Source organism: Bacillus rossius, chromosome 14 (genome assembly GCF_032445375.1).
Source record: "Bacillus rossius redtenbacheri isolate Brsri chromosome 14, Brsri_v3, whole genome shotgun sequence".
Taxonomy (NCBI): domain Eukaryota; kingdom Metazoa; phylum Arthropoda; class Insecta; order Phasmatodea; family Bacillidae; genus Bacillus; species Bacillus rossius.
Window position 1 is genome coordinate 32,278,443 of NC_086341.1, and position 25,548 is coordinate 32,303,990.

A 25,548-nucleotide genomic window follows, 5' to 3' on the forward strand; every position below is an offset into this window, starting at 1 on the left:
ATAACTTAGAAACACGTAACTTAGAAACACGCAACGCAGAACCACACAACTTAGAAACGTCGTAACGTAGAAAGTCATAACTTAGAACTGTCATAACTTAGAATATTCTAAGTTATGTGTTTCTAAGTTGCGTGTTTCTAAGTTGTGTGTTTCTAAGTTATGACAGTACCCCACCTTTCTTGCCACGATCTTGTTCGCAGATAACGCAGGTATGGTCAGCAAATGGACTCCACACAATGACAAAAGAGCCTTCCCCTCCAAACCTCCCATTATTCCGCCCCCCTCGCTAAAACACCCTCTCCCCCCTCCACCGCGGCGCAGGCAACAGGCTCAGGTATGTCGCCCCGCCCAACCACTGGCCGTAGCACGTGGCCAGTGGCACAACGCGCTAAAGATTTTTACTAGGGAGGCCCGTTAAGAGATATTTCGCACTATGAAGCACTCTCTTCTTCCCCAGCTCTTCTACCTGGACAAAATGAGATCACTCTCCCATACAAACACAACACAAACATTTTTGAATATGATATGAGGCTAAAATTTTAAATATGAGTTGCATTTATGATCGTAGACATATTAAATAACAAATAATGACCACTGATTGACATGTTTAAACTTTTAAACATTCCAAAGTATTAGGATATTATTTATTACTATGGTATGACTAGATAACACTTGCCATAATTTAATTAAATATTACCTTAGAAACATTTTTTGTTCCCAAAGTTGTTTCAATATATCTTTTTAAAATCTTTTATCCTTGTTTGTATGCGCATAAATAAGCTGACTGTATTACTATTTAATAAATGTTTCATTTTTTTGTTACACACCTACAAGTATTTTCTTCCTTATTTACATCCGTTTTATGTCTAGTATACTGAATGCAAATATCTAGCATAATTTTCTGCATGTTACTTTTCATGGTTGTATATCTGTTAGGAAAATTAACTTTATTTTGATCTTTAAATATTTACTTTATATGTTTTTAATTATTTTTCTACTTTCATAATTCTACAAAATTTTAACCGACAACTGAATTTAAAATTATGTACATAAGAGAATCAGTGAATTAGTCCTTCTTGGGTTTGTATATAATTCCACGTTTCAGTTGTTTTAGATAATTATTTTTTACAAAGTACAGCATTAGTGTTTCTGTTTTAAGTAAACTAAAAATAAGCTATATTAACCATATAGAATTTATGTTATCTTAAATACATGATACAAGCAATGTTCAAATAGTTATTTACGCGTAGACATCATATCTCGGTATACGGCATTTGGTAGCAGTAATTTCTAGAAAATGGAACGGACGTCGATGAACGGAAATGTAAGACAAAGATGGCGGACCTACATGTTGCAACTTAAACGCGAATAAAGAAAAATTGATAACAATTAAATACAAACCAAACGAATTGGTGTGATAAATGAAAAAAAAAAATATTGATAGAAAAATAACGCTCGAATGTATTTGGTAAACAAAATAGTCATAGTTAAAAGTAAACCAATGTTTGAAAATATGTTATAAAAAATTGTATGTCTGTAAAGTCGGTTTACGGACTAAAGTTTAACGTACAACGTCATATCAAAATATTGATGAAATGATTGAATACTTTTATGAATATAATTGTATCATTTTTATTAAATTTTCACTATTTTGTATGGATACAAAGAAGGACTGAAAAGAAATCTACAATTTAATTGATAAATTTACTTTATTTATATTCATTAATTCAAATATGTTTATTACTTTAACGAAGAGATTATTTTAACTATAACTTTTATACATTTTTGCAATTTTAACTTCTTCCAATCTGTGTTATTCTGTTAAGGATAGGACGATGATAGGAAAAGTAGGAAACGAATGGGACTGTTTCAAGTTTAATGTGTCTCGAAAAAGTTAAATCGAGTGGAAGAGAGATAGATACGTAAAAGGACACAGCGAAACGGGCAATGTGCGTAACGGGACACTTTTTCGTGCGTGCAGCCGGCGTTCATCGATTTATTAGACGTCACGTCGAAATGACATTAAAGTTTCGATACTACATAGTCTCCAATTAAAATTTTAACTGTCCCGATAGGTTAGTGGCAGAATGCGTGCTTGTTTATCTTAAAACTACCAGGTTCAAATCTTACCTCTTGATTTTCTGTTTACTTTTTAAATATCGTTATGGCGTAGTAATATTATCTAACGATACTGTTGTATCAACTCAATAAGGTTAAAGTGTGTTTGTTGGAAGTACTTACAGATATATTTAGTAGTGTGTAATAGCCAGTCCTGCGCCTGGCGTCTGGCGATGGTGCCTGGTGCCGATCCGCCATCTTGGATTGGTGGCGTCACGGCGGCCATCTTGGACTCAAAAATTCCTCAAAATTCCTCAAAAATGACTCCAAATGACTCAAAAATTCCCGTTTTGAGGAAAGAATCATTTTTGAAAATCAGACCCAAATCCTGGATCTATTGATAATGCTATTATATTTTGAAACATAATTGAAAGATAGTGCCACGTTTGTAATGTTTTAGAGAACCAACAAATTGTTGAATTTCTTTGATGCAATATTCGTCCTATCAATTTTGCTGACTTATAAATTACAGTTAATTATAAAGTTGCTATTGTATTTTCTTATGACTATTTAGGTTTACCGAATGTATATAAAAGTTTACAGGATATTTATCTAAATCTTGACACTTCGACTCATGCTGTAGCAATTGGTTCATGTATTTCTGGTGCATACTAAAATTTCACCCCGAACGCGTGTTTTTAAACACCATATTGTTTAACATAATTACAGTTAGGAATTTAAAGAAAACAATTATTACAGATTTTCCAAAAAATTAATACTTTTCGTATATTAATCACGATCGGTTATATTTTTAAGTGATAGGCCTATAAGTTAATTTGGTGTCCGAATTTCATATTATAAGATTATTTGCGACATGAAAATACATACATGAATTTTCTCGTTACCGAGGACAGCTATTATATATCACTGACGAGTGTTGAAGGAGTCGCTCGCATTTATTTATTAAAAACAATTATAATTCTGTAATTTTTTTTTTAAATTTAATAGAGACCTATCAGGCATATTTAGACCTGTTATACAAACTACGTATTTTAATAAAGAGTTGGGGGACTACAGATCTTACACATAATTTGGGTCTTTGGCTCACGCCAAATGTTTCTTTAAACTGTCTGCATACCAACTATTTGTTCCGCTGTCTCTTGCGGTTTTTTCTTTATAATTACCTAGTAAGTTTGACACAACAGCACTGAAAGAATTGTTTTCAATCAACACAAATAATTTAATTTTATGTGTAACATTTTAAATATTACAATTAAGTACCGTGTGTATTAAATCCTTTAAATAATTAATAATCCAGGGAGCCTGTATGATGTAATAATTTTGAGAATACGAAAATCTACCTATATATGTAATTCTTTACTATTGATATAAATATTTTTTTTTTTTTGCAATATCTTGCCTTATGAGAACCGAATTTATGAAGAAATGCAAAACGTTCTTTCTCTTACTGCTTACCCGTACAATTTTTCAGTGAAATTTTTTTTTATTCAGTGACATTATTTTAATAATTGTAAGTAATAACAATAACCATACCTAATATGTCAATGAAACTTGACTTGCCCAGGCAATACAAGTTTAAGTACAGTACTGCTACCTACTATGAAGTTGAAGTCGTACCTCCTCTTTATTTAAACTAAAAACCGGGTCACAGTACTGACCGCGGCACAACATTCCGGCCATGGCCAATGTAGTGCAACCACTCGTCACCAGATCGCAGTTGTAAATATGAACAGACATTGTATTGACGCCGTCGTCGGTGCTCCCTCTGAGAGCACAGGCCGTTATGTGTCCTCAACACCTGATCAGTGCCGCGCCTCGAACGCGCCCGTGCGGGCAACATAGTGCAGTACCCCGAACGGCGTGACGTCAGTCACGGCCCCCTACGTGTGCAAAGCGCCCGGCCGGGTGTGGCACTGCGCAATTAAATAATTTGTTCATGCTTTTGATAAGATAAACAAAAACTAATAAGTGTGAAATCACTAATAATTAATGTTAATTTAATAAACATTTTGTAAAGTGTTATCATTCACAAAACTGGCCGAAATCATCTTCCCGCGCTCCGCAGTTTCCCGCGGAATTTCCCCCCTCCCTGGTCCCGGCGGCCAGGGAGGTTAGTCAGTCGCCATCCAGCACTAGCCCGGGCCGGCAGCCCACGCACGGGGAGCTCTCAACTTTCGCGCCAACATCACCAGTCACTAAAATAGGTAATTATAGCCAAATCGTTTTAATTCAGCTCCCCGGTCGGCCCGAATCGGCCGTTCGAGACTCCGCGCGGTCCTTTAATAAAATGTGCAGTCCGACACAGGACTTTTAGTGTACTACGTAAATGATTAGGTGGCCCATCGTGGCACCTGCGCCTCACGCTTATGAAGTCCCACATCGGGAATTAGTTCATCGCCCCCGCAGGGCGGCACTGCGCCAAATGCGAATCTAAACTTTCAGACGAGTCATTAACTGGGACGTGCCATGGTCACGTGTGTGATATCCTGCAGGATTCCACCGCGCCCGTACCCAGCGTAACGTGGCCCTCGCCACCTCGCGGAGTAGCCGCAACTAGTTAACCAGCTGAGTGGAACACTTTATCTAGACCCGAACACGGGACTAATCACAGTGACCATTGTGTAGTGTTTGGTATTAAGTAATTTTGTGTGACCAACCTCCCCACGCATTTCACGTTTCGTTCCGCAGACGTTCACGTGGGTATGAACAGACTTATCGCCTGCCAGAGCATCCCACTCGCAATTCGCCGGGAACAACCCCTATCAACGTACTTGCCACCGGGCTACCGTGTGGCCGTAACAAGTCAGCAAATAGAGAGTGGCGTGCGTGGAGCTTAGGTCGACGATGAAGCGGCCAGTTACGTGAGCGTGTAACGTGTAAAGTGTGCGACGGAATAAACCAGCTAAAAGTACGTGTGTGTTTTTATTAATAAGGCGTCCTGGGAGGCCAAAACAGCCCGGGGAGTCCTTTGTCGACGCGTCCCTGCCTGTAGCCACGAGGCCAGGAACCCCGCCCTTGAGATTAAAATTCATCGAACCTATCAAATTCACGTAAAATTCAGATCAGGCAACGGGGATGGCGTCAAAATGGCGCCCAACTAGTGTGGCTAGAACATCACCAAACTCTTTCGACAAACAAGCCAAGAAAACGAAACGGAAAAATTAGCAAACAAAGGGCTCGAGTAGGGATAAGTGCAACAGCGCACAACGTGGCAACACCGCGCGGCAGAGCGGCGCCGCGCCAGCACAATAAGCCGGGCCGAGACCAGACATAACCCCTCCCTCGCCTCTCCACCCACGCTATCCACTCGCCTACCACCCCCGCTCGACACATCCGCCCCCACCACCTCATCACCCTCGCTCTTCACCCCTCACCCGCCCGCACATCAACCCCGCTTCCCCATCCCGCGCCCCTCCTAACCCATCGGGAGTCAGCTGTGAACAGACGTCATGCAGCCACGCTGTCACGGGCTCCCGCGAGGCAGGAAGCGAGCGAGCATGGAAAGGAACTCTGTTGGTGAGGGGAGGCGAACCCCCCTACCTGCTCGCGCCCAGCCATCGACGTCCCCACCCGCCGCTCGGGTCGGACAGCCGCGAGCCAAGCACAGTGGAGCAACAAGGTCGTAAGTCACCACGAGTCTTTGAAGATGAACGACTTCCAGGAGGCCTACGAGGCATGGGCAAGCGAGGGCTACCCATGCCCAGGGTACAACTGGGAGTACGAGGAACAGGACGAGGGGGAGGTTGACGTCACCGCAGAGTACACTGAGGGGCCGGAAGTAGACTGGATGCCGCCACGACTGTACCACATGACACAGCACGCATCGCCGCTTCCACACACGGCCAACCACCACGACGCTGTCGCGGCCAAGATGCCGCCCACTTTAAGAACCACCGAGACGTCCATCTGCCACTCGTCGCCGCCCCCGACATCGCCACCGACGCCGCCCTCGCCATATGGGGTGGAGACATCACCACAGGCGGAGGAAGCCACGCCCTTCCAGCCCCTGTGGTACAACTGGCGCGCGGGGGTCGGGTGGACACGTCAGGCCGATGCAGACCCGCCGCCTCCGACGCCACCCCCTGTTGGTGCTCAGGTGCCAACCGAGACCGCAGAGACCAACGACACAGAGCGGCACAGCAAAGGGGGCGGATATGTGAACTGGGCGGAGCTGACGCGCTCCACCGTTACGCCGCCTCCACTGCCACCAGTAATACCGACGCCACCCCCGCCACGTGGGGTGGGAACCTCGCCGCAGACAGGGGATGCCACGCCCGTCCAGCCCCTATGGTACAATTGGCACACTGGGACCGGGTGGACACGTCAGGCCGACACGCCGCCTCCGACGCCGCCCCCTGTTGCCGCCCAGGTGGCAATTAGGCCAACCAAAACGGCCACTTTGCGACACCGTCGGCCAGATTACCAGGTAGCGGATCACACGCAGCACCACTGCGGATCCCGAACACCACCTCCGGCACCACCGACTACGCCGCCCCAGCCACTGAAGGAGCGACTGGCGCGGCCGCAAGTCTCAAAACGGCCACTTCGCGACAACGTCGGCCGGATCACCAGGTGGCGGATCACACGCAGCACCACTGCGGATCCCGAACACCACCTCCGGCACCACCGACGACGCCGCCCCCAGCCACTGAAGGAGCGACTGGCGCGGCCGCAAGTCTCAAAACGGCCACTTCGCAACGTCGGCCGGATCACCAGGTGGCGGATCACACGCAGCACCACTGCGGATCCCGAACACCACCTCCGGCACCACCGACGATGCCGCCCCCACCCACTGAAGGAGCGACTGGCGCAGCCGCAAGTCTCAAAACGGCCACTTCGCGACAACGTCGGCCTGATCACCAGGTGGCGGATCACACGCAACACCACTGCGGATCCCGAACACCACCTCTGGCACCACCGACGACGCCGCCCCCAGCCACTGAAGGAGCAACTGGCGCGGCCGCAAGTCTCAAAACGGCCACTTCGCGACGTCGGCCGGATCACCAGGTGGCGGATCACACGCAGCGCCACTGTGGATCCCGAATACCACCTCCGGCACCACCGACGACGCCGCCCCCAGCCACCGAGAGCGCAGCTGACGTGGCCTCGTGTCGCAAAACCACCACATCGCGATCTAGTCTGGCAGACGACCGGGTTGTCGACGCCGTGCCACAAGACACCGAGGCGGACACAACAGCTACGATGCCGCCGCCGCCGCCCCCGCCGCCGCCCCCAACTGCCGTGAAGGCTCATGGGGGGTGGGCGCGATGCAAACCGGCCGTGCTGCCACTCGGTCCGTAGAAGGCGCCATACAACCGCCTGCCTCTGAGGGAGCCACCATGCGCGCCACCTGGGGCGCGCCGCCGCCTGCTGCTGAGGGCGCCACCACGTGCGCCACCTTGGGCGTGCCGCCGCCTGCCGCTGAGGGCGCCACCACGCACGCCACCTTGGGCGTGCCGCCGCCTGTCGCTGAGGGCGCAAACACGCGCGCCACCTGGGGCGTGCCGCCACCTGCCGCTGAGGGCGCCACCATGCGCGCCACCTGGGACGCGCTGCCGCCTGCCGCTGAGGGCGTCACCACGCGCGCCACCTGGGGTGCGCCGCTGCCTGCCGCTGAGGGCGCCACCACGTGCGCCACCTTGGGCGCGCCGCCGCCTGCCGCTGAGGGCGCAAACACGCGCGCCACCTGGGGCGTGCCGCCACCTGCCGCTGAGGGCGCCACCGTGCGCGCCACCTGGGACGCGCTGCCGCCTGCCGCTGAGGGCGTCACCACGCGTGCCACCTGGGGTGCGCCGCCGCCTGCCGCTGAGGGCGCCACCACGTGCGCCACCTTGGGCGCGCCGCCGCCTGCTGCTGAGGGCGCCACCACGCACGCCACCTTGGGCGCGCCGCCGCCTGCCGCTGAGGGCGCAAACACGCGCGCCACCAAAGGGGCGCGCCGCCACCTGCCGCTGAGGGCGCCACCATGCGCGCCACCTGGGACGCGCTGCCGCCTGCCGCTGAGGGTGTCACCACGCGCGCCACCTGGGGTGCGCCGCTGCCTGCCGCTGAGGGCGCTACCACGTGCGCCACCTTGGGCTAGCCGTCGCCTGCCGCTGAGGGTGCCACCACGCACGCCACCTTGGGCGTGCCGCCACCTGCCGCTGAGGGCGCCACCACGCATGCCACCTTGGGCGTGCAGCCGCCTGCCGCTGAGGGCGCCACCACGCGCGCCACCTTGGCGCGCCGCCGCCTGCCGCTGAGGGCGCCACCTCGAACATGCCACCGCCGGCCGCCGAAGGCGCTGCCACGCCGCCGCTGCCCACCTCGGCCGCCACTGAGGCTGACGCACAGGTACCAGACGCCGCCCCATGGACAGCCGTCCCGGGTCTACCAGGTCAGTGTGCCGGCGTATCTTTAAGTGTGTGTGTAAGGTGTTGAGGCACAGTACGGCCTCGTCGAGGGGGGGGCATTTGACGCCGTCGTCGGTGTTCCCTCTGAGAGCACAGGCCGTTATGTGTCCTCAGCACCTGATCAGTGCCGCGCCTCGAACGCGCCCGTGCGGGCAACATAGTGCAGTGCCCCGAACGGCATGACGTCAGTCACGGCCCCCTACGTGTGCAAAGCGCCCGGCCGGGTGTGGCACTGCGCAATTAAATAATTTGTTCATGCTTTTGATAAGATAAACAAAAACTAATAAGTGTGAAATCACTAATAATTAATGTTAATTTAATAATAATTTTGTAAAGTGTTATCATTCACAAAACTGGCCAAAATCATCTTCCCGCGCTCCGCAGTTTCCCGCGGAATTTCCCCCCTCCCTGGCCCCGGCGGCCAGGGAGGTTAGTCAGTCGCCATCCAGCACTCGCCCGGGCCGGCAGCCCACGCACGGGGAGCTCTCAACTTTCGCGCCAACATCACCAGTCACTACAATAGGTAATTATAGCCAAATCGTTTTAATTCAGCTCCCCGGTCGGCCCGAATCGGCCGTTCGAGACTCCGCGCGGTCCTTTAATAAAATGTGCAGTCCGACACAGGACTTTTAGTGTACTACGTAAATGATTAGGTGGCCCATCGTGGCACCTGCGCCTCACGCTTATGAAGTCCCACATCGGGAATTAGTTCATCGCCCCCGCAGGGCGGCACTGCGCCAAATGCGAATCTAAACTTTCAGACGAGTCATTAACTGGGACGTGCCACGGTCACGTGTGTGATATCCTGCAGGATTACACCGCGCCCGTACCCAGCGTAACGTGGCCCTCGCCACCTCGCGGAGTAGCCGCAACTATTTAACCTGCTGAGTGGAACACTTTATCTAGACCCGAACACGGGACTAATCACAGTGACCATTGTGTAGTGTTTGGTATTAAGTAATTTTGTGTGACCAACCTCCCCACGCATTTCACGTTTCGTTCCGCAGACGTTCACGTGGGTATGAACAGACTTATCGCCTGCCAGAGCATCCCACTCGCAATTCGCCGGGAACAACCCCTATCAACGTACTTGCCACCGGGCTACGGTGTGGCCGTAACAAGTCCGCCAACAGAGGGTGGTGTGCGTGGAGCTTAGGTCGACGATGAAGCGGCCAGTTACGTGAGAGTGTAACGTGTAAAGTGTGCGATGGAATAAACCAGCTAAAAGTACGTGTGTGTTTTTATTAATAAGGCGTCCTGGGAGGCCAAAACAGCCCGGGGAGTCCTTTGTCGACGCGTCCCTGCCTGTAGCCATGAGGCCAGGAACCCCGCCCTTGAGATTAAAATTCATCGAACCTATCAAATTCACGTAAAATTCAGATCAGGCAACGGGGACGGCGTCAGTATTATAGTTATGTTGAGACATGTTATGATTGTAAATATTTATGAAGATTATTGAGTTCGTGTAAGTAGGTTTCGTAGCCTTGTAAATAACATTGTAAATGCAAAACATCCAAAGAGATAGAAAATATGTAAAATTTTAACACGAACGATTGTAGAAGGAAACTGTATAAATCGTTAGGGTTAACACGCCTAGACAGCTGGGAATTTCAGGAGAAAGTTCTCAGAAAAATATTTGGGAGTTCGCCTTTGGCAGCGGTGCAGCTCTTCAAGAGGCAACCTGTGGCCAAGTGAAGAGAGTCTTCAAGCTGTGCTAGCACTTGAGGTGGGTTGTTACAGCAATTTTCGGTATCTGTTCCAACCTGATACTGATACAGTAATGTACCTAGTTACAAGTCTCTGATACTTTTGTATCAGAGCAGTAGTGGTCCCAGGAAGCGGCAAGGTATCAGCATTCTCGTTACAGGGTACACATCCTCCATGCCGTCATCACCAGCGTAAAAAAGTATCGGTGTCTCTGATACATTATTTATCACGCCCGGTAATTCTCTACCTCTGTTACTCTCATGCCCGCCTGATACAGCCAGTATCAATCAGTTCAACATTCACTGCAGTTCGTCCTGGCCGTGTATTAATTACCACCATGTACATTGTTGCGGGCTGTCATGCTTTGTAGTTAGTATCTTTATAGTGAAATAAGGAATGGATAAGTGCAGGAAAAGGACTTTATTTGTGTGGAATTTTTTTACGGAAAATAATGAGTTTGCTAATTGTAATTTGTGTAAACAAAAACTGAGTTATAAATCATCGACTAATCTGAACAAACATTTGAAACGTAAACATTGATATAGTATGCTCACTAATGTACGTATCTGTTTTTTTTATTTTTTATTTTAGATAAAATCGTAATCTTTTAATGTATGAAAACACTAGTTACTAATTGTTTTCGGAAAAAAAGTCCATATGTTGATTACATCTGTTATTAGTGTCAACTGAGAATTTATTTGCATTTTCATAGCTGTTAGGTGCACAAATATAAATATTATATCTTGTATTAATGTACTTTTTAATATTAAAATTTCATTAGTTTTATTATTGAACGAGACTGTGCACGCACTGCGCACTGAGCGTACTTTGATGTGGGAAAATAACCAAACGACTCGTAACAATTTCGCTTTGTGCCTCTCCTTCAACGCCTTCCCCTGCGCTTCCTCCCCTACATTATATCCCTTCTTTATCCCTTATTCGTCGTTCCTGCTCCCTCCCCTTTCACAAGCTCCGCCCAAGTGACCGTCATCTGCGATCGGGTTCTGCGCACATTGGCCGTGGTGTTGTTCCAGGCGAATTCTGAAATGATACTAAAGTACTTGATACTTTTCAAGTGTACTCGTTTGCCGTTCCTGATACAGGCGCGTATCAGTGCCAAAGTATTAGGTTGATACTTTTCGACCCACCTCTAGCTAGCACTTATAAGGGCTAACACTGCCACCACAACTTAAATTGTGTGCCCTGCGCACAGGCTGTAACAGTTACTGCATAGATACAGGATAGTGTAGCACACAGAGACCCGGGTGCATAGCTGCCCCTACAGCATAGCCGGCAGCCCGGCTTGACCGGGCTGAGCGGGTTAGTGGGTCGCTCTGTGTGAGCTCAGGATGTCGACCACAGCCACAACAATGGTGACTGGCGAGGCCCCCTTAGCCCCCCCCCCCCCACGGCGAAGGGAAGCTGGTCGGTGGCGGCAAGCGCAACAAGCGCCAATACCTTGATGTTGGCAGCTCCGATGATGAGGCGGGCCCCGCCCCCCCCCCTCCTCCCCAGCCAGCAGCAGGCCAGTCCGCCGGAGCTACGGCACCGGCCAAAAAACAAAAAGTGAAGCCCCTGTTCGTCTTCTTGGACCAGGGGCACACCTACCCAAGGGTGTACACCGCTCTCAAGCAGGCTCTGGCGGAAAAGTTCACCTGCCAGAACCGCGGCAAGGACGAGATTCAGGTGAATCATGTGTTCGTCCCAGACTACCAAAGGGCAGTCCAGGCCCTAAAAGCAATAGGTGCCCAGCACTCCGTCCTCCTCCAGAGCGACGAAGTGCCTTAGAAATTTGTGCTGCGCGGAGTTCACCGCCACACCCCGGCCGATTTCCTCCAGGAGGAATTTGTAGCCCTGAATCTGTCTGTTCAGAACCACTAGTTCTTAGAGAACAGGCAGCGCAGGGAAAAATGTTACACATTGGTGATAGAGGTGCCTCAGACGTGTGATTCTGAGCGCATCTACGCCTTGACCGATTTCGGCGGCATGCTTGTGCGTGTGGTCGATTACAGGCGCCCGTCAGGACCTAGCCATGTAGCAACTGCCAGCGCTACACACACGTTGGCAGGGCATGTCACGCCCAAACTGTGTGCCGGTGGTGTAGCGGGCTCCACCGAGCCACTCAATGCCCAAACGGGGGAAACCCCGATTTCAAAAAGTGCGCGCACTGCAAGCTGCAGCACTGCGCTAATTACAGATGCTGTGAAGCATATGAAAAGGAGACCCACCGTCACCTCCCCCCCGATGTCCGCAAGAGGCGCGAGCAGCAGTCTCGCCACGACCTGCGGGGCAACAGGCGGGCTGCACAGCAGCAGCAAGGCCAGCCTCAACAGCCAGGCCCCTCAGGCTACCAGGGCCCCCCAGGCAGAATCCCTGAGGCCTCCCGGTACCCACTGCCCGCCACTTTCGGCCAGTACATGGCCCAGGCTGGCGTCAACCCCTGGACGCCACTGCAGCAGTGCAGCCAGGGGTACAACGAGCTGGAGTTTCCAGTCTTGGCCAATAACCCTTGGCTTCGTAAGCCAAAGGGACAACAGGGGCCCAAGAAAAATGCCACTGGCCAAAAAAATGGCCAGGGCAAACCCCAGCAGCCCCCCAGGAGAGGGCTCAGCAGCCTGCTCGCGACAAGCAGCCTGCCCAGCCCAAGCAGCTGGCCACTAGACTGGTTCCAGCAGCACCGGCGCAATGTACGCCCCCGCCCAAGCATCATCAGGCAGCACCTGCACCTGAGGCCGACATGCTGATTGACCTGGCCCCAGAGCAGCCATCAGCCCCGCCTATGCGCACGGAGCAGCCAGCCCAACCTGGCATGGCTGACTTCATGCATGTATTGACCAAGTCGAGTACCTTCAACATGGACTCGACTCTGGCCGATACAATCGTCCCCATGTGCCAGCTGATGGTAATATGGTGCGACCCAGCCATCTCCCTGCCCGACAAAGTCCACGCCATGATGGGCTTCGTTCAAACACTCACTGCCAAGCTTAATGGCAGCTCATAATCTGGCCCAGTGTTGTATACCAACCGCGGCCCATAGTCTTAAGTCCCTCCTATTCTGGAATGCACGCGGAATTAAAAATAAACTACCGATATTAATTCACCATTTAGATAAATATAAAATAAAAATAGCTGCGATTAATGAAACCCACTTAATTCCGACTGATAGAATTACTATATTAAATTATGTAATCTATAGGCGCAACAGAGAAAATCATAGAGGCGGGGGAGTAGCCCTTATTGTCCATAAAAGTATAAAGCACACAGAGTGGTAGCTCCCCGATTTTCAGAATCTTGAAGCAATAGCAATTAACCTAACTATTAAAAGGCAAAACATAAAACTTGTTTCTATGTATGCGCGACCAGGTAGGTCCCTGAGTGTGGCTGATCTGGACGCCCTGTAGGAGACATAAATGCTAAACACAGAGAGTGGAACAGCAGGCGAGCCACACCAAATGGTACAATCCTTTATAACCACCAACTAAATAACAACTACCACTTTCATGCTCCCTTAGAGCCCACACACGATACAGGGCGTGTGGGAATTCTCCCAGATGTACTAGACATCGTTATTAATAAACGTGTGAACTCAGGATTCGAACTCGAAGTTGTAAACGACTTAACGTCTGACCACTTCCCTGTTCACTTAATTTTTGACGACGCAAATGTCGAATCAAACCCACCTCGTAAAGTTAGGGATTACAAAAATGAAGATTGGGTCAGTTTTAAAATTTTTTTGTCATTAAATCTATCAGAGCTTGATGAAATAAATAATTGTGATAATCTAGAAACCGTTATAACCAATTTTACAGCGAAAATTCAAGACGGAATTAGTCGGTGCATCCCAGAAAAGGAGCTGCCAGCAGTGGCGAGGCGTGAGGTTTACATGAGGGGAAGCAACAACTCCGTTCACATCAAAACATGATTGTGGAGGGGGGGGGGGGGGGGTCCGGGGGCCCTCCCCGGGAAAATATGGATTTCAAGGTACAAAATGGTGCTATTTAAGTAGTTTTCTTAACTGAACATTGACCTTCCACAGGTAGTAAAATTGACATTTTTTTTTAAATAAATTATTTTTAAAAAATAATGTTTGACTTACATTATTCTGATAATAAAATACCTACTATACATTACTTATATACTAAGTGGGAGTGTAGTATCATCGATATCTGGTACAAAATATATAAACAGACAACACATGGCAAAGTAAGTACTTAAAATAAAGAGAAGAACCTCATAAAAATGTACTAGAATAGTAAAAATTAAATCTTGGTATTTTTCGTACCAACATAAAAGAAATTATCTTCATACATGATCAGAAACACTGTTTACTGGTACGTGTACCAAGAAACTGGCATGTCAATCATTCCTGAAACGCCACGATTTTTTTTCCTAGCCTAAATTATTCTAAGTGTGTAAGGGGAGGGTCCAGGTTAGGGGAGGACCTAAGTGTGTCTCAGGCCTATTCACTCTTCCATGCGGGTTTTTAACCATGCGGAACAAGGGCGCGTGCATCGTGTGCTATTGGGGTTTACTGGCCAGCCATGGCTGCGATTGGCGCCATGACTGACGCCCCATTGGTCACCTAGCTTAAAAGCTAGCTAATGTGACCCAGCTAAAACCTGCATAGACACAGGGAAAACCCTGGGCCGAGTCATGCGGGGATCAATTAACATGCATTAAGCAAGCAGGTAACTACTGGACAAGAGGGAAAACGGGTCCAGGTAAGAAGAGTTGGAGGGGCTGAAAAATCAACCATGCTGGAGTTGGGTGCTTGGGCCTTGCGGCCCGCATTTAAATGTTGGGTACTCCTGGGTTATTATTAACCAGGGGCGCATGAGCCCCCAGGGGCGGGCGACTTCACTCGTCAGCCAAGCCCAGCTGCCCAGGCAGCCACAGTTAAACCAGATGTGGGCAGACGAGCCAGTAAACCGGCTCGAAATGCGGGCATACGGGGCGAAAGGCAGCCTGACATTGCACCATCTTCATAATCCTTCTTCCAGTCAACAGCCAACAACCTTTCAAGCCAGGGTGGGGGTAAAGCATTCAGGCGAATTAAGTATCTTGCGAGTCGGACCCTCTTGTCCTCCAAAATCCCGGGACGGTTGAAGGTCGCGCCGCCCAGGCTACCACTGGCTCCAACAGGGCCCCAACTTGAAGGCGCCGCCATCTCTTCCTTCAGAGTTACGATGCTGTTCAGTTCCGTTGCGCGCGCGGCAGTTCCCAGCTCCGCAATTTCCAGCCCGCAGTTCGTCTACACTTTGCATCCAGGGCACATCGAGCTCCCCTGCGGTGCCTCGCCGACGAAGCTGTTTCCTGCCACGCGCCGAGCTACATTCAGGCTACCTTTCACCCCGATAGCCACAATAACGACTCCACAGGCCGGCGATTGGTCCGCGGACTGCTATTGGTTATTCACAATCACCCCAGCGAGATTGTTACTCTCGAGCTGGGATCCCGTATCCGCCACCCGCGGGACGCGTACGCCCACAAATCCCTCACGCACTGCCAGCTAACAGCCCGCGGGAGAGATGCGCGCGCCCCGAGAGACGACCGCCGACTGAAACGCGACCTCACCACCTGCCCTGCCGAACTGTGGCGGACATAGCCGAAGCAGTCGGCGGAAGAATTCCACCGTCTGCTTCGGCCATGTTCGCTTCAATTCGGCAAGAAAGCGCTACCTTCGTAGCTTCTACCACATGTTTTTACAGCCAATCCCCTCCCTGAACCTTTGTACCATGCCACCCCCCCTCCCGAAAGGAAACTACTGCGGCAGCCTTCCTGCTGAAAGCGGTCCTACCAGCGCTTCTAAACCTAGCAACGCTTCTAAAACAGCATGTTTTGTGTGTCAACGAGTTCTTTTATTATAGCGCACAGCGCACTGTACTGGGTCCCAAGAAGATAGTGTAAAAAATACATACACCTAACGGCACGAGCCAAAGTAAAATACTATTCTGAATAAAATATTTATTTAAAAAAAACAATGTCTGGAAACTGCCTGGGCAAGCACTGCTTGCCTTGCTTGCCCTGACGAGACGCCACTGGCTGCCAGCATACATTTGCGATATGATATCGCAAAAGAACAGACTGCGCCGAGAATACACACGGCGATGCACGCACATTATTAAATGCAGAATCAATGAGCTTCAAACTGCTATATCAGTTGAACTTTTGTTGTGGCGAAGCAGCCAGTGGGAAGCCAAAATCGCAAAGCTCAATGCACAGGACGGAAGTGCATGGACAATAACTGAGCGAATTTTGAATAAACTAGATAGAATTCCACCCCTCCAAACAAATAATGGACTTGCCTGTCTTCCCCAAGACAAGGCGCATGCTTTCGCAAGCACCTTAGAAACAGCATTCCAGCCCAATTTGCAGCCTTGTGACAGGCCATTCACAGCGCAAATTTACCGCGAACTCCGTGCTAAACTGCGCCAGCCCACAATCTCTGAGCCTCTCCCCACCCAGGCCCAAGAAATTAAGCATGCTATCAAGAATATGAAGCCGCGAAAAGCCCCTGGGAACGACGGAATACAAGCAGTTGTTCTCAAACAGCTCCCAGACGAAGCCTTAGAATATTTGGCTGAATGCATTAATGCAATGCTCAGACTGAATATTTTCCCCTCCCAGTGGAAGGAAGCTAAAGTGATAGTCTTCCACAAGCCGGGCAAGGACAAAGCACTGCCCCAGAACTACAGGCCAATAAGCCTCTTAAGTACTGTGTCTAAAGTTGCAGAGCGTATAATTTTACATAGACTTAATGTACACATACATGAACAGAACTTACTGCGAACGAGCAATTTGGCTTTCGCAGTGCTCATTCGACTAACCATCAACTGGTCTGTCTCACTGAAGAGATAACCAGCGCATTTAACATACAAGACTACGTAGTTGCTACGTTTCTAGATGTAGAAAAAGCCTTTGATAGAGTTTTTCATGCAGGGCTCATATATAAAATGTATGAAGCAAACTTCCCAGATTGCTACACTAAACTTATAGCATCCTATCTAGCAGGCAGAACCTTTAGAGTATCAACTGAAGGGGCAACGTCTGATCTAAAATTAAAGCCGGAGTTCACAGGGCAGTATCCTCGGCCCCGTACTATTTAATATATATGTGTGAGACATGCCTCGCCCCACACATAGTCTAGTCAAGCTAGGCTGCTATGCAGACGACACTGTACTGTATAGTAGGTCTCATAACCTATAACTAGCCACCACCAGGCTCCAGGCTGCGCTCAATGCAATCGAACAGTGGTGTACAGCCTGGTGCATAAAAGTTAACACGACCAAGTCTGAGGCGATTGTGTTTACACGCAAAAACCTCCCGCCAGCCAACAACAGGCTGCAAGTACGCCTATTTGATGAGGTAATACCTCACAAGGACGTAGTTAAATACCTAGGTGTCCACATGGATAGGAAACTACTGTGGAGACAGCACATTGACATCAAACGAACCCAAGCTCAGTTTATAATGAGCGCATTATATCCTGTAATGAGCAGGCGATGTGGCAGCACAGTTAAAAATGGCTTACTGCTCTACAAAGCTCTCATACGCCCGATAATCACGTATGCAGCCCCAGTCTGGGCTACTGCAGCATACTGCCATCTAATAAAACTGCAGCGAGTTCAGAATAGATGCATTCGAATTGCTGCAGACGCTCCGATATACTGCCCAGTAGAGAACTTGCATAGTGAAACTAACACAGAAACTTTGCAAGACTTTTATGTTCGCACAACCCAAAATTTTTACGATAAATGCATAAATAGCTTAAATCCGCATATTTCCTCCCTTGGAAACTATAATCCAAATAATACACAGAAGTATAAGCTGCCAAAATAATTCCTGGCGCACCGCCCGCTGTAGCTGCGGGCGAAGCGCCCCCTGATTGGCCGCGCCTGACAGCCAATCAACGCTCGACCCCCTCCAAACAAAACTAGTTGCCGGCGCTCGGAGCAGCACAGTACCTCTCCGGCTCCGTGCGTGCATCCTCGAGTGCGGAGCCCGTGTTACCCAAGCAGCTCATAGAACATGTTTTGAGTAGAGCCTTCCCACTAGGCTTACACGGCGCCCACCAGTCAACACACAATTACACGCACGATCAACCTGTTTGAATGCTAATTCAAAATGGTCCGAAGCATGCGGTTGGTGGTTCGGCTCCCGGGAGTTCACTGCCTGTCATGTTAGGGCTAACTCTCTATGACTGATGGGCATGGCCCGCCTGGATGGCTTCACCCCCAGTGCTGGTTGTGTTTCTGAAAGACATGAGATTTTGAATTACTGGCTACTGCTTTCGCATAGGCATTTAACCTGCGAGGTTTCACTTTAATTCATGGCTTGTTTAAATAATTTAATTATTTAAACCCACACAAGGCAGCTCGAAACTTAAATTAAAAATTATTTAAATAATCTGGGGGCTTGATTAATTTAAATAATAGTAAATTAGCTGCTACTCTGCTGTGCCTGCCAGCTGTCAGTGCAAATAAACACCATTGAAACTGACCTTCCCAACGAGTGGAATGCTGCAGCAATGGTGGGTGCAGTAGGGTGGTATATTATGCTTAGCAGTTCTTAAAATTAATAATTAAACTATAGAGTAGGTGTTGTGCCTCTGACCCCTCCGGCAGTGCAAATACACACCATTGAAGCAGCCCTAGCCAATGAGTGGAATGCTGCTCGCGTTAGTGGGTAAAGAGGTACGATGCACAAGGCCTTAAGCCGCGTAATTATAGTGCTGCCTGGCCAAGTACCCGACCATGCCTTTGAGTGAAAATAGACACCGTTGAAGCAGACCTGGCCAACGAGTGGAATGCTACTGGCTGGCGGTGCCGAGTGCCGGGCAGCAAGGTAGCTTAACTAGAGGCCGGGTCTAGACCTAGCGACATTATTTTCTCTTTCTTATAGTTTTAAGGCTGGCTGACTGGCAGCTTGGGAAACGACATAATGTCGCCCTAAAAACCAGTGCCACCAACCCAAAAAGCGGAAAGAAATGTCCAAGCCCCCAAATTGCTTAGTGGATACTTTCTACTCCATCCAAATCTTCTTCCTGAACCATCCTTCTGTTCCTGTAGCCAACCCGCACTAATAATGCATGAAATTTTGCATCCCGCATGTCAGTGCCCAGGGTTTTCCCTCTGTTTATGGAGGTTTTACCTGGGCCCAACTTAACTCTAGTTATAGTCTAGAATAACCAAGTGAGGGGAGTTAGTCATGGTGCCAATTGCTGCCATGGCTGGCCAATCCCCCTCCTTAGCACATATGTATGTCCCCTCTCTGCATGGTACCCCCTGCATGTGTAGAGCGTATAGGCTTCGGCCTGAGATGCACTTAGAGTCTCTCCCTAACCCAGACCCCTCCCAAACACACTTAGTAATTAATTTAGGTTAGGAAAAAAATTGCCTAGACAGCTCTCTTCTCTCCCAGTCAATCTGGTAGAATAAATACCAACACCTTCAATAGTGGTATTATTGGCTTAATCCTCTCCGTTTCCTTCTCCGCTAGCGACTCCTAGTGAGACTGCGGGCTTTCCTTCTCTTCTCTCTCACTCTCACTCTCTTTTGTACCCATCCGCTAGCGACTCTTCGTGAGACCGCGGGCATCTCTCTCTCCTACTTCCAACCTATTTGCTAGCGACTCTCGTGAGACTGCGGGCATCCCTCTCTCCTACCCATAATCTTTCCGCTAGCGAATCCTTGCGAGACCGTGGGCACCTTCCTCCTTCTACCTCCCACACTCTCGCAATCTGTGGCGACACCGAACTGAGGGAGCAATTCATCATCCCCGAAGGCCCGTTCCATGCAAGCATGTCCTCGGTCAGATGCACTGTGCTGAACGGTCCACTCCTGCCTCAGAGTGTGAGGCTGCTCTACCCAAGAGCTGGCGCCAGGCAAACAACACGACAACCGAACGACCGAGCGACGTCCACCCCATCTCCACATCTTCATCAGAGACGAGGTCGCGAAATTTGGTGCTCGAACGTGTGGCACACTTCATCATCGAGACTACATGAGAGCACGAACAGCCAGCAGCATTCGGCGACCCGAAGTGTATATTTACTAAACAAGTGTAGAAGAATGTGTGCAGGACAGACAGTGTAGAAATTCATAAACAATGCTACCACACAGACTGACAACCACATCTGATACAGGTCAGCCACCAAGGGACTTTGACCTAATGAAAAGAGAGGGACAGTGGCACAACACATCTGAAAGCAAACCAGTTAGATCTGAGTTAGAAACAGGTACATTGGTTTGGGACACAATAGCAACACCAAGGACCACACAGGCACCGACCAGAAAGCAGGGGAAAACCTCTTAGACTGGGAGGTGCTTGCAAGCCCAGCAGTGCATCCAAACATGCATATGGGGTTACAGCTACCGCAACAGGATGCATAGTGCTACTAGAGTTTAGTGGGCTAGCAATGAGGACCCATGCGAGTTTGTGCACAATGACACAATGCGGGGTGCCGATAGAAGAATGGACACAATGCACTAGTGAGGAATTGCGTGTGCAGGTTCGTGAATGGTGGAACCTGTGGGGATTCTATGACATGCAGTGGCAGGAGTTTGCTACCCGCTTAACACGGCGCTCTGACGACAGCATGGCAGTCATGAGCTGTGAGGCTCACTTCTACAGCGAGTCCCAAAAGGACTCAGAGTCAGTAGAGCAGTTCGTGGCAAACAAGCTGCAGCTGTACTGGCACATAGCCCCGGGAGAAGACCCGAGCAAGCTTTACCAGAAGTTACAGCATTAATACGAGAAGAATTGCAACCATTCCTCAGGCTATACTGCAATGGGACGGTAGAGGACTATGTACAAAAGGCAACAGCTACAGAAGGCAATCTACGACGTCGGACCGGGACAACTATCCCCGAACAAGGGCCCAGACAGTAGGTTGGAGCACCTTCAGGGACAAGCAGGGACATACCAAAGGAATGTCCATGGCGGACAGCAACACGGGCGAGCGAGAGCCCACCTGATGGGACAGACCAGAACAAATCTCCAGAATGACGGCATGCAGGCAATCGGCGCGATGGAGGCCGACCACCACAGTGCTGTCATGGATGCCCACAGGGCATGTATAACTGGCATCAGGACTGCCAGAGACACCTACAGCGACAACAACTAGCGGGAAACAGGCAGTAGGGGGTGTAGGACCTACAGTCCTACCCCCCGCACCAGCTAATCCCCTGCTGCAAGCCACGGAGAACAACCTAGAACAACTTGGGCAGCTCACCACGCTAGAAAACTGACTGATGCGGATCCCCATTACCCTGAACGGGAGACCGACTGCCGCACTTATAGACACAGGGGCGAGCCATGTGTTCGTCGCCCAGCACTGTGTACCACCCGCAGATATCACACCCAGACACTGTGCCCTGCGCCTCACTACGAACACTGGAACCGGGACAGCCATTGGATATGCCATCATCACAGTGGGTATACGGGAGATGGTGACCCAAACTCCAGCAATCGTGGTAGAAGGACTCCGAGAAGATTTGGTACTAGGACAGCCATGGTTGATAAAGCAGGACACCTTGATTTCGCCAGCATCAGGCCTGGTAAATTTGGGTAAATGTGAGCGCCTGGCAGTATATACACTAGGAAGCATACCACCGCCCCAGGGGGAGCCCACAGGGTTGGAAGACCTGAACAATTAAGTACCCTCCGAATATCAGGATGAGGTTAGGCGACTCCTGTAAGAAAGATGAAGCATCTTTGCCAATGCAAACCCACTAAAGCGCACCACAGTGACCGAGCACAAAATTCCTACCACACTTGACGAACCCATATATGAAGCCCCCAGAGTATATGGGTTCCAGGAGCAACGGCTCATACGAGAGCAGGTGCAAGAAATGTTGCGAGATGGGGTTATTGAGCCATCAAACAGTGCATATAATTCACGCATTGTCTTAGCGGCCAATAAGGATGGTACCATGTGATTCTGTGTGGATTTTCGCCCGCTGAACAGGGTTACGACAGTTCCCCTCCACCTCAGATCAGCGTGGAAGAAGCATTGGCAAGTCTAGGCAATGCACTGGTATTTACAACTCTTGAATTATGCTCTGGCTACTGGCAGGTGCAATCACCCCAAGCCACAGAGAAAAGACAGTATTTACTGTACCAGATGGCGGACGCTTCCAGTTCTGTGCCATGCCATTCGGCCACAAGTGCGCACTGGCCACATTCCAAACTATGATGGTCCGTGTACTATAGGGATACATCGGCCAGTTCGTGGTGGCCTACCTCGACGATGTGATAGTATACTCCGAATCCTGGGAGAACCATGCACACCACCTGTCGCTGGTCCTGGAGCAACTAGAAAAACACCACCTGACCTGTGCCACCCAGAAGTTCACATCGGACTAAGAGAGGTGGAATTATTAGGGCACGTGGTGGATGCTGAGGGCAACCGACCCCACCCAGTACACCTAGCAAAGATTGTAGGGGCAGAACCCCCCATAACACGCAAACAGCTTCAATGGTTCCTGGGCCTCGCCAACTGGCTATGGAACTATATCGCAGAATTCGCCATGCTCGCAACCCCACTGAGAGACCTGTTGTCACCGCAACAGCACTACCCCGGCTGTTCAGGAAGCATTGGACAATCTGAAAACAGCCTTCTCCAGATGTCACACACTGTCCTGAGTAAACCCCGAAAGTGTGCCATATGTCCAGACAGATGCAAGCATTGACAGTGTGGGGGCAGTGCTATACCAATTGGACCAAAAGGTGGACAGTTGCATCATTAATTATGATAGTGCCAAGTTTGGACAACGCAGAAAGGAACTACCACAGCAATGAGCAGGAGTGCCTATCTGTGGTATGGGCACTTAAGAAGTACCAGCCCCACATGGAAGGAAGGCCATTTGTGCTTCGCACAGATAACCAATGTCTCACATGGTTATGGACGCTTCAGGGACATAATAGCAAGCTTGTAAAGTGGGCCCTGTTCCTACAATCCTTCGACTTCCTTGTCGAACACATCCCCGGGGTAGAAAACCAGTTGCCAGACGCCCTGTCATGAGACCCCGATGAAGGCGACCACCTGGAAGATGACGTGTCATGGGAGGAAATTTTGCCACCTTCCCACAGGACACACGACTACAGGCCAAGAGACACGACCTGTCGCCTGCTCACTGTGGGAGAAGATGATGACCCACCTCCCGTGTACCTGATCGAACTCAAACAACGGGTTCTCGACGCCCAACATACCTCCCCAGATGCTGAGCATCAACGAGCAAAGCAAGCAGAAGGACTGGATGAGATATGGACCATGAGAGAGGGCATGTTGTGTACGAAGGGGATAGGAACCAACCAGGAGTGGCGCACCTATGTACCACTGGAAGCACAGGAAGTCATTCTGCACTTCATGCACGATCATGACCTGACAGGACATCCAGGAGCTGACCAAACTCGACGGGCAAACAGCCAGCACAACCACTGTCCTGGAATAGCCCGGAATATATGGGAGTATGTAAGGTCCTGCAAGAAGTGCCAGAAGCGAAAGGCATGGCGGGACCGAGCAGCAGCAGATGCGCCTCCCCACTACCCTATTCCAGTCCATCGCGCTGGATGTTATGGGGCCGTATCCCCATACTGCCCGAGGGAAGAGGTTCCTGGTGGTGGTCACGGACCTCTTCACATGATGGGTAGAAGCATATCCTGCCAGTAACATCCGAGCCAAAACCATTGCAAGAATCCTGCAGACAGTATTCTTTCCACGATGGGCCTACTGACGGACAATGCCAGCTAAATCATCGGAAAACAGTGGCATTAATTATGTCGGGCATGGCAAGTGGAACACCGGACTACGCCGGCATACCATTCATGAGCCAACCCAACGGAGAGATGTAACAAGGAGCTGAAAGTCCAAATGTGCATACGTCTGGGGATGAACATACCACATGGGACGAACATATAGTGTAGGCCTTGTTCTGCATCTGCCGCAGGACCAATGCAGCCACAGGAATGTCCCTGGCACAAATGGTCCAAGGCCACATTCTGCCCATGCCTGGCGAATGGACGGCCCACTGAGTGACAGATGAAGGGGAAGACCCCGAGGATCGCCGTCGGTGGCAAGAGATTGAACTGACAACAGCATTAGAACACCAGAGGGCCTACACAGCAGATAACACCGCGGACCACACAATAACCACCAGAGCTACAGCCAGGTGACCACGTGTATGTCCACACATATCCCCTATCCAACACAATTAGGAACTACTGTGCTGGACTGAGCCCCAGGTGGTCGGGACCACACCGCATCCTGAAGCAACTAAGTCAAAGCACATATTTGGTGCGCCGGGGTAGACAAATGCGAAAAGTACACCGGGAATACATCCGGAAAACAGCACTCCCAGAAGGGGACAATGCCGTGGAAGACCCTACCCTAGATGTGACAGGACCGATGCCGGACAACCACCAATCTGTCACACCCCAAGAAATGCAGCATCTGTTCGAGGGAACACCGAGCCTAAGGAAAAGAATGGAGAGACCAGCAGAAGCCCCTGCCACGACCCAGAGGCGACAGAACCAGAGGCACCTGGCACGAATGCAGATCCTTGATGTCACTGGGACACCAGAGGCGGGCATAAGCACCACAGAGGAGCAGCCCCTGGTGACATAACCGGACAACATTGAGACAACAGAACCACCCTCACCCTACCCAAAGCGGGTGGGGGCATGGAGCCTCCCTCGCCGATGCCGAATTCCAGGTCAAGGTGAAGGAACCAGCTGAGGACAACCAGAGACACCACCGAAGAGGAAGCCGGCCCCCACTGTACCTGGCGGATTGCATCACAGGCAGCGAACTGGATACACTGGTGAATGGCGACCCAGGGAGTCCAGAACCAGCAGGCCGGCCCTGATGCTCGCAACCACTAGGAGAGAAGGCATCAAGTGCCTGCTGGAGGGCACGGGGACGGCCTACACAAGGGCTTTTCCAGGGGGAGGGGTCTGACATCGTACCTCCTCTTTATTTAAACTAAAACCTGGGTCACAGTCATGTCCGCCGCACAACATTTCGGCCATGGCCATTGTAGTGCCACCACTCGTCACCAGATCGCAGTTGTAAATATGAACAGACAATGTATTATAGTTATGTTAAGACATGTTATGATTGTAAATATTTATGAAGACAATGAAGTGTGTAGTGTAAGTACATTTCGTAGCCTTGTAAATAACATTGTAAATGCAAAACAACCAAAGGGATAGCAATATGAAAATTTTAACACAATTGATTGTAGAAGGAAACTGTATACATCGTTAGGGCTAACAAGCCTAGACAGCTCTCCTCTCTCCCAGTCAATCTGGAAGAATAAATACCAAAACTGTAAATAGTGCTATTTTTGGCTTACTCCTCTCCTTTTCA

The 25,548-nt window shown here is 49.8% G+C and overlaps 2 protein-coding genes across 2 annotated transcripts in view; one reads left to right on the top strand and one right to left on the bottom strand.

The window, feature by feature from the left end:
- LOC134539041 (uncharacterized) overlaps positions 1-6,935 on the top strand; it is a 35,588-nt gene extending 28,653 nt beyond the window's left edge. Inside the window, exons 2-3 of the mRNA XM_063380727.1 lie at positions 5,784-6,369; positions 6,878-6,935. Of these exons, the coding sequence (XP_063236797.1) occupies positions 5,784-6,369; positions 6,878-6,935 (644 nt within the window). The remainder of the gene's footprint in view (positions 1-5,783; positions 6,370-6,877) is intronic.
- A 159-nt stretch (positions 6,936-7,094) lies between these two features.
- LOC134539042 (WAG22 antigen-like) lies at positions 7,095-8,242 on the bottom strand. Its single transcript, XM_063380728.1, has 5 exons — positions 8,056-8,242; positions 7,783-7,884; positions 7,521-7,692; positions 7,355-7,452; positions 7,095-7,315 (listed from the first exon to the last, which is right to left on the bottom strand). Exons 1-5 carry the CDS (start codon positions 8,240-8,242, stop codon positions 7,095-7,097), a joined length of 780 nt encoding a protein of 259 aa, XP_063236798.1.
- Positions 8,243-25,548: the final 17,306 nt, after the last annotated feature.